This window comes from Takifugu flavidus, chromosome 16 (genome assembly GCF_003711565.1).
Source record: "Takifugu flavidus isolate HTHZ2018 chromosome 16, ASM371156v2, whole genome shotgun sequence".
Classification (NCBI taxonomy): Eukaryota; Metazoa; Chordata; class Actinopteri; order Tetraodontiformes; family Tetraodontidae; genus Takifugu; species Takifugu flavidus.
The window spans coordinates 6,653,527-6,662,708 of NC_079535.1; the positions used below are offsets into that span (position 1 = coordinate 6,653,527).

The 9,182-nt window shown below is 43.5% G+C and overlaps 1 protein-coding gene across 1 annotated transcript; it reads right to left on the reverse strand.

Moving 5' to 3' along the window:
- Positions 1-195: 195 nt before the first annotated feature.
- Positions 196-8,618, reverse strand: grhl3 (grainyhead-like transcription factor 3). The gene is made up of 15 exons (XM_057011950.1): positions 8,337-8,618; positions 6,899-7,073; positions 6,749-6,810; positions 5,720-5,996; positions 5,394-5,633; positions 4,749-4,860; positions 4,573-4,667; positions 3,886-4,044; positions 3,736-3,802; positions 3,524-3,648; positions 2,731-2,756; positions 2,535-2,620; positions 2,351-2,436; positions 2,193-2,257; positions 196-1,169 (listed from the first exon to the last, which is right to left on the reverse strand). Exons 1-15 carry the CDS (start codon positions 8,351-8,353, stop codon positions 1,052-1,054), a joined length of 1,710 nt encoding a protein of 569 aa, XP_056867930.1. The 5' UTR covers positions 8,354-8,618; the 3' UTR covers positions 196-1,051.
- Between the last annotated feature and the right edge of the window lie 564 nt (positions 8,619-9,182).

Here is a 9,182-nt window from a genome sequence, read left to right on the forward strand (position 1 = left end):
CTTTTTTTTCTCCGCTTCTTTTATTAAAAATTTACGCTTACCGCATATAAGAGACGCAGAATGTGTGGGATGTCTGCATTTTCCACAGGCACTTTCATTCAAAAGTCTAATTTATCCACTATTGTTTTTGTCCCCTGATGCACACCTGCTAACAGATGTGAATGATTGGCAGAAATAAGTAAAAACCCCACAATCTCCAATACAATTTCTTTATTTTCTTACAAAAAGGGAAGACATGTTAATACAGCCAGACTTGTCATAGCATATTCATGAAATATTACAGGGTTGTTTTGAAATGAGAAGAAAATCCTACACACATACATACAGTCACACATTTATACTATGAAAAACCTCTGGCGGGCCTCGGGATTTGGTGATGTTTCCAGGAAAACTCTGTGGTTACGCCATGTAGTCAGGAAATGTCCAGATAGGGCTAAATGATGGCCAATACTCACTCCTGTTGCGGTTTAAACGGTGGAAATGTCTGACTTTGGTTGTGAATTTAACCCATTTCTGGGCTGTTTTACTTCTGAAACAAGCAGGAACCGACTCGTATGAAACGCAAAAGGAGTTTGAAAACAAAACGAATGTTTGCAGGTTGTGTGTGGATTAATGCAAACGAGCCTTGCAGAAGAAATGACGAATACGCTGAAAGTTACAAGAGTAGCAACCTCTGGAAATAATGCACACAATGTGCACAGAGCTCTGTAAAGTTAAAAATAAAATAAAATAAAAACAAACTTGAAATACAGAGCTTTTTATGGGGAGAACCAGGTTATAACATGTCGACTTCACAAACACTGTGTTATTAAAATCTATTTACATTATGTATGTACAGGCTATAATTGCTCTATATGTATGTTACAATATTAAATTCAAATAAATTCAGAACCAGTGATAGTGGTATTTACAGAATTGAGAAGCCAACTTTTTTGAGCCAAAGACTCCCTTCAGTTCTCTTTGGTTTTAACCATCTACAGTTGCTGCTGTAGCGACTGGGCAGTGCTCTTAGACGATGGTTCAAACTGGCAGCCGGAGACTGACGAGACTCTCATACTTCAGCCAGAGTGACCTGGAACTGGCCGCCGACGGGCTCAGAGATCTCTATTAGGAAGGCCGACTGGTTGGTGTAGTGTTCAATGATGTTGTCGTCCATGTTGACGAGAATCCTGATTTTAAAAAAAGAAACAAAAAATCATGAAGATGGAGAATGTGGCATCAAGTCAAGCGAAGTTCCACTGTGTATTTGTCATTTTCACTCGAGGATAATAAACGCAGCAGCGTGCCAGGTTCCTAATCTGCGACTGTATCTCTTAGCCGGGGAAGCAAATAAGGTCACTAATCTCCAGGCATTCATGTATTTAATGACCTAACCAACCACCGTACTCATGCAATCATGTCTGCAGTGACAAAGCTGACAGAGGACAAAAGCTACAGAGGAGGGAACTGCTGGGAGAATGTAACTCAACCTGTTAGCTCAGCTACACCCCCTGAAGCCCTGGCTGCCAGCGAGCAGCAGTGGAGGAAAAAAAAAAAGCCCGAAGGTGCTACAGTCCCTGACAAAGTTCTCTTTAACATCTACCCTTGGATTGCCTCTGTTATTTTTTATTCCAAGTTCTGATCCAGGCCATCATCAATGTGACAGTACCTACTTGTGTGACATTCAGTAGAGGCAGTATATTTTAATTAATACAGGCTGCGATAATGATCACTTTATAAGCAGGTCTTTTATGAATCAGCAAGGACAAGGAGGCGATCGTTTATATCAGCACTCGAAAATGGAACAATCTCATGTGACACCTGCACTTTTAGCCCATGGAAAAGTTTTGGTTGGCTTGAAAGGACAAAACAAGATATATCTCTATACTAAAAAAAAAGGTTGATCATGTCTCAATGAAAACAAAAGCCTGAACAAAAAGACGTCTGTGACGCATTGGCAGCACTTTTGAAATCTTTCCATCCTGCTTCAGTCACCTGTCATGGAGGAGCTACGATTAACGCATTCCTCAACCTACCAACCCAGTCAGTCAACATTAGCTTCCCCAAAGGAGTATGAGATTAAAGCCACAAACTAAGCCCTAAATTTACAGTTAACGTGTTATCTGGTGGTAGACTTTGCAGATTTAACCCAGTTTTCAGATGGTGCAGCTCTGTACGAGTGATTCTGCAGGCAGGCCGAAAACACAACTCACCCTCTTTTGCATCTCTTGTAGATTTTCCCAATTGTGTCTTTGTGCATTCCGTATTTTTCTGAAACCTTTGGGAGGAGAGGAATGACACACGAGTTAACCTCGGCTTCAAGGGAAAACGATACTCGTGCCGATACTTGAATCTCTGAACGTTAACTTACAGCTTCACGGAGGCCTGAAAGTGTCGGCGCGCTGAGCATGAGTGCGTCAAAAACCTCTTCAGAGCATGATCTCACGTACAGGAGAACTGAATGAGGACAAGAAACAACTTATTTAGCATAGGAGAACAACAGAAGCATAGAAAAAAAGAGGCGATCATTTGCTCTTTTATGTTTTTTAATCCACCTCTTTGGGTGTCGTCTCTGCGGGCCTGTTTGCTGGGTGGAGAGCTGCTCTGTTCTCTGTCCGGATACAGTCTCTTGTGAGCACTCCTGTTAAAAACAGTCAGACATTTACGTAAGCACAGGAAGCTTGTCATCAATATGTGGAATAAACAAATCCAATTTTTTGGTCTTTTTTTTTAGTAATCATCCAGGCTTACCTATCAGTGTCGTCCATGGGGGTGGCCTGCAGAGACAGAAGGGAAAATAAGATCTGATTAAACACCTTTGCCCTCATAACAGGATTGCCTAATGGTCCCTCCACCCCCACCTCTGTCTCCACCACCTTCCCACCGTGTCTACGCGTACAAAGAAGGAATGTTATCATTACTTTAAGTTGCGTTTTCCCATAACCTCGTAAAGAATTGCAGGCTGATGGACAGACGCTGATAGAAGAATCTCTTACTTAATCTTACTGACCTAACGTGGAAGGGTTAAAGTTAGGGCTGCAGCCACACAGTGAACTGGTGTTTTATTAGTTTATTGTTTATTGTTTTGTCTTTACGTGTACTAAATGGGAAGGCTTGGGGCGTCTATTCCACACTTTCTCAGAGATGTCCCACTTCACTCTGTGGGAACACTGGCCTGTCTGAACAGCACTCCCACCTGGCTGTTTTTGCCCTCACGTGCATGTTTGAGTAATGGGGGGGGGTGAGGGTGGCGCATATTAGTGTGTGTCAGGTATCTGTGTTCACCAGGTGTGTGTCTGCATTCACACAAGCCCCCATAGCCGAAGCTTGGTGTCAGTAGCTGTAGCGGCATGCACATGCGGCTGGTTTCGACTCCAATTAGCTCATCTGATCTTTGTTGCTTAAATCTGCTGACACCATATCCTCCCCTTCCCAGCCCACTTTCCCACCGGTTTTCCCCCATGCCTGTCTCATGCCTGTGGGGATGCAGGAGTCGGAATCACGGCTGACTCAGGAGAGAAAAGTTGTGTAAATTGGGACCTACCATGCGTTGCAGGCTTGAGATGTGTGTTTCTGGGATGAAGAGAACCGGCTGGGTCACATGGTCATCCAGAGTTTGGAAGAAGGTGCATTCGCTGCTGATAGAGCTGCTCACGATGGACTTGTTTACTGGGAAGATACACAGGATGGCCCAGAGTGTTAAACTATTCTCTCCAAAGGCTACTCTTCAGGAATTCATCACCGATGTAAACTTACCAGCATCATTCTTTCCCCTCCTTTTGCTTCTCTTCCTCTCCTCATCTCGCATCTTCCTCTCTGCACCCTGAGAAGAAAACAAAAGTGTGGTTACATTTTGCACCTGCCAGATTTTTAGTTTTGTGCATAGGATACGGTAAAGAGACTTACCTTATCGCAGAAAATCTTGACCTGGCAGGCGGCTCTGTGTATGAGCTGGTTGGTTCCAGAGCTGATATCGTAGGTGTCGATCTGTAAGTTCAGAGGGAGACCTTTCACTCCCTTCTGAGAGGAGAAGTCCGTGCTCAGGGAGTTGATGCCAATGTACACCTGGAGGAAGGGGAAAATGGTCACTCACGTTTTTGTAGAGACTCTGTCAACCTTGGATACAATGACCTGGATGACTGAGAATTTACACAGACATTTTGTAGAGACATTTGAAGGCCAATTCATCCCTTTTCACTCAGCTTTTAGGTGCGTTTTTTTCTACCTTTTTTTTTTTTTTACTAAATTAAGACTCAGCCTTGGGCCTTCCTGTCCTCACATTCTTTTGAGAATTTCTTCTTTCCCTGCTCCTTCACCTGCAACAAGTTTGGTGGCCCCACCTCGGAGCCCTTGAGCCACATGAATAAGCCATCGTAGCTCACTCCTGCTGTTGGTGACAGGAGCCTCGGGGCTAAACACATTTCTGGGATTCTTCCAGTCCCTCTGCCACCACTCCCTTACTTGCCACCACCTCCCTTTTCTGCCTTTCCTCACTACTTCTTTGAAATCCTCCACCTGTTGTGTTCCTTCCTCCTTCAGAGGAGCGTCCTTACAGAAAAATTCCCCAACATAGACTGACAGTGATCTGTTTACCTTGGCTTCCTCAGTGGGGTTCCAGATAAAAGAGAGGGCATTGAACGCCACCTCCTCAATATTGCTGATGCCACTGTATACTTCTTTGTAGTCAGCTGTAAGAGAAAATAAAACATTTTAACTCTCTATCTGCCGAACAGGTGAGCAAAGACCTCCTCCATTTACGAAGCATGCACCTATGTCGATGACCCTCTGTTTCACAGTCGGCTGGCGCGCATGCCAGTGATTCCAGAAGCGGAGCTGCATTTCTGGACTCTTTTCATTTTCAAAAACGGCCATGATCACCGTCTGCAGGAGGCAACGAAAGAAGACTGAGCTGAAAGGCATTCGTTAAATTCTGTGACTCCTTTAAGAGCCGTCACATTTCATTTATCACTCCAAATCCCCCTTTTCTCCTCACAGTGTCATAGGTTATTTGCAGTGAGTAGGTGTGTCGTGTGTATTCCTATTTGATATGTCTAACAAAGAAACGGATTGTCACATTTTAAAACTGCGCAGCAGTCCACTCCTTACTCCTCTCTTCTTTCCATGTGCTCGTGTCAGACAAATGGAGTTTGACTGAGTCTTGTCAAACTCTGGCCTCATTACACCACTGTAGGAATAATTTGTGCTCGTTGATTCAATGGCTGTGGCCCTGCGTGTAGGGTGTCAACGTGGAATTAGTCAGTGTTTCTTAGCTGGTGCCAAGGGAGGGACAGATATTTGGGAAGGGCTGGCTTGGTCACACACAAAGAATTGATGCAACTGGTGACCTTTGTAAATACAACTGTGAGATGAATAGATGGAATCTTTTACCATTAACCCCAAATGTCTAAACTTACCTTGACTTTGGTGACATTGAGGCACACACTGCTGTCCACTCCATGGAGAGTGATGGGGTAGAACTGACCCTTGTTCAGATAGACCATGGGCACCTCATTGGACTTGTAAGGTGAAGCCATGGGAGCTCCCAGGGAGAACTGGAACTCATTCCTGAAACTTTCCGGTGGGGAGCCAGAGTACGAGCCAGAGTAAACCGGGCTGGACTGGTGCTCAGGGAAAGGATTACTGTAGGAGAGCACCTGAAATGCACAAAATGAGAACAGGGGTCATCAAAAAAGACCAGTGAAAAAACCAGAGAGCACAGAACAGGTGGCACCAAACAGACCTCTGAATTGGGATCAGAAAAAGCACCCGTGTCCGGCCACTTTTGCAGCAAGGAGTCAAAGATGATGTTCAGCTCCTGCTTGTCGTAGCTGTCGGTTACAACACTAGTCAGGGTGGCATAGGTGTCCGAGGTGGCGGGAACAGTGCTGGGCAGTGATGTGTGTAGTTTGGAACCCAAGACCTCCTGAGAGTGACTCATGGGAATGTTTTCAGAGAGGATCTTCATGACGCCGGGGGACGTCTCCAAATGCGCAAAGTCATTGGTGCTGGTGGAAGTCCTGTCGAGTTGGGGAAAGTTATTAAAATATCAGGCGGGAGAACAGCTGATCAAATAATGAAATAGACATGTGAGATCAGCACCCAGATAAGAGGAGATTAAGAATACAAACTAACTGTAGCGCATCTTAAGCAGTACAGAAGCCTGCGGGCTGCCAGCGCAAACACACCACCTGCGTAAGAGTACTACTGGTCTATAAACTTTCGGCACACACGGCTACTGCAAGGGTGAACTCACAGAAAGACTGGGGCCGAGTGTGGGTGGCTTTTATTTGTTTACTAATCCACCTTCCTTTCTCAGCCGTGTTTGAGTTTCTCCACTTCAAATGTTTGAAGGGGAAACACTGCACCCCCCAACAATGGCCATCTCTCACCCACCCGGTAAGCAGACAGGGGCGAAGAGAAGAGTGTGCTCAGAGGGAGGGAAAAACGAGTGTCTGTCTGTTGGGAAACTCTTTAAAACCGCGGCAGAGGGGTGATGATGGAGGGAAGATAGATGGATGGAAGCATGTTTGGCTCCAGGATTACCCAATCACCTGTTTATGACCTCGGAAAGGCCAGCCCTTCTCTTTCTAATTGCTTAGTGATTATTAATTGAATTCTACTTTTTTTTCTCTTTTTCTTTTTTTTTTACTAATTTGTCACTTTTCAAACACAGGAATGTTGTTCCTTGTAAAGGTTAATTCAAGTTTATTTTCCTCGCAATGACACCTACTGTATATTTCTAGTTAAAATTTTAAAAAAAAAATCGTACTTTTCTGTTTTGCAGATGTTGCCTATGCGGTTGCATGCAACAAGCTTCTGGTCTTTCTGGCTCTGAAATAATAAAGGAGAAAAGATATTAACAGCTTGTTAAAAAAATAATAATTCACTTTTTAAATATGAGTTATTGAACTTTATATACCTTGCACTGTTCGTAGAGCATGGTTAAGGCTGCCAGGTCGTCTCCTGGCTGAAGTCTGGCTTTGGAGTGGTTCTGCTCTGGAACAGGGCTGTCTATGTAGGACCAGGGGTCCATGATGAGGTTACTATAACGGTGAAAGTTGAAGTTCTCGCTCTGAAAAACCAGTCCCAGAGTCCTACAGAAAGGACAGAGTTAAATGACAGGGACAGACAGATTTAGAAATGTGGGATTATACAAGTCAAGTGTGTGGAGGCATAAATAGGAAATAAATCATTCAAATGTAAATATTTCTCAGTAATTGTAAATAGACCCCAGTACACTGCACACACTTGCCCCTGAGCAAGGAAGGTTTCGATTGCAAAATCACAGGGCTGACTAACACCCAACAGAAGCTGTTGTGTCAAATCACTTCAAATGGCCACCCACTGCTAACCCCCTCAACAGGGCCCCCCAGCAGAGGCACAGCTGCAGTGCTGTATAAACTCTCATGTTTGCCCTGATCTTTAAGAAGCTGATTTCAAACATCAGTGCGGATCTTCAGATCACATGTCAGAAATGAAAGAAAATCGGAGGAAAGTCTGGATTTGAGACTGGAGATCTGTTTGCAGAGACGTTGACATTGCATTGTAAATATCCTGCCCACCAGGATAAGACCCCTTTTGAAACGTAGGCCGTGGCAGCTAATGAACAAATAGCTTTTGGCTTACTCTGGGTCAACAGCTAATTAAAAGTGTCGACAGGGAGAGAAAGAACATGTGACAAAATGTCTCAATTTCATACAGGGATAAATAAAAGGTAATTAAGGTTGCATTTAATAAGACTGGGAAACTAGAATCACCACATTTGGGACATGAGCCAAGTAACCTTCATAGACTTACTTTCAAATACACCTGTCTCTACCTTAACATTACATCAGCTACAGGAAGTCAGCACCACTCCGTCCCACCAACGAATCCCCATCTCCCCCTAAAACCACCTGGCTGCATGTATAGAATTTCACCATTATGTAATTCAATGCAATACATGCTGTCATTGCCCCCTGATTGTCTCCTCATGGAGACAGATTCTTATTTCCCAAGTCCCCTTTTGTGCTGTGTGGCCTCTAGGTTAGTGATAACACCCGCCGAAACAGACCCGCTACCACCGCCGTCACCTGACCGAGTGTATGTGTGTGTGTTTCAGCTATCCGTATCAGTTTCCTCTGCAAAACACCCCTTTCTTAAAAACCTGGATTTTTCACATGGGGGTCTCATTGCAGCTAAGAAGGATGGGAGTTTCTCTCCAAGAGACTAGACTATAAAGACTATTAAATGGGACCAAAATATGGATGTCAGACAAAGCAATATTAAAGTCTAAGTTCTCATGTGGTTATAAGCACCATTTGATGAGAAAGGATCAGATTTTCAAGGCAAAATAAATAAGAATTCCTCAAACTTACTCAGTCTCCTTGGTCATCTCTCTCGTCCAGGTGAGATGAATAGTTTCCTTTAATTTCAGCTTCTTCTCCTGTGTGTCAGTCAGCCGTCAATTTTGGCAGAAGAGAGCGCTGACACACACTCACACACACGCAGATGAGTTGTGTTGTGATTCCTCAGATACGGCCCAGATTTATTTCATGCCAGCAAAGTTTTCCTCTCTCACCTGATTGGCTGACTGAAACAGGTGTCGGATAGGACAGGTGTAGGATCATTAACTCTTCCCAGGCTGGAGAGAAACTGGCTTGTGCGTGAGGGTGATCATCCTTTGCAAGACAATCCAAGGCAGGAGGGTTTTGAATCTCATTATCAGCCTGCATAAAAGAGTGAGATCGGGAATCTAAGAGGTGTCAACGGTTTACTAATGACCAGGAACTCAGCTTTAATATGTTAATGGGTTCCAGTATCATTTTTCACTCTACCTCTCGATTTCCATGACATGCAAAGGTTTTGGTCTTTTTATCTTCACTTAAAGATGGAAATGTGAATATTTTAGTGAGACCAGCTGAGACCAGCAGGAATTGGGATTGACATTAAAATGTTTAGTTGGTTTCACAGTTGTTATTGACAACCATGTAGAGTTTTAAATCAGTGAATTATATAACCTGTAAATTCTTATGATGAATTTTCAATGAAAGTTCCTATTTAATTCATTCAAAATTCTGCCACAAATATTTTCACCCTGAAATTTCCCCCCAAAATGTCAAATTCTAATGTAAAGAAATGTAATTCATCAATTAAATATTTTTTTCACTGTTAATGTTGTACAAATGATTCAGATGCAACATAATTAAAAATACTCTCTAAGA

Excerpts from the sequence above, each read along its gene's own strand:
- grhl3 (XM_057011950.1), bottom strand. Across the intron at positions 2,757-3,523 it reads TCTCAAGCCTGCAACGCATG|GCCACCCCCATGGACGACAC; the intron begins GTAGGTCCCAAT and ends CTGTCTCTGCAG. Across the intron at positions 2,258-2,350 it reads TTTCAGGCCTCCGTGAAGCT|GTTTCAGAAAAATACGGAAT; the intron begins GTAAGTTAACGT and ends CTCCTCCCAAAG.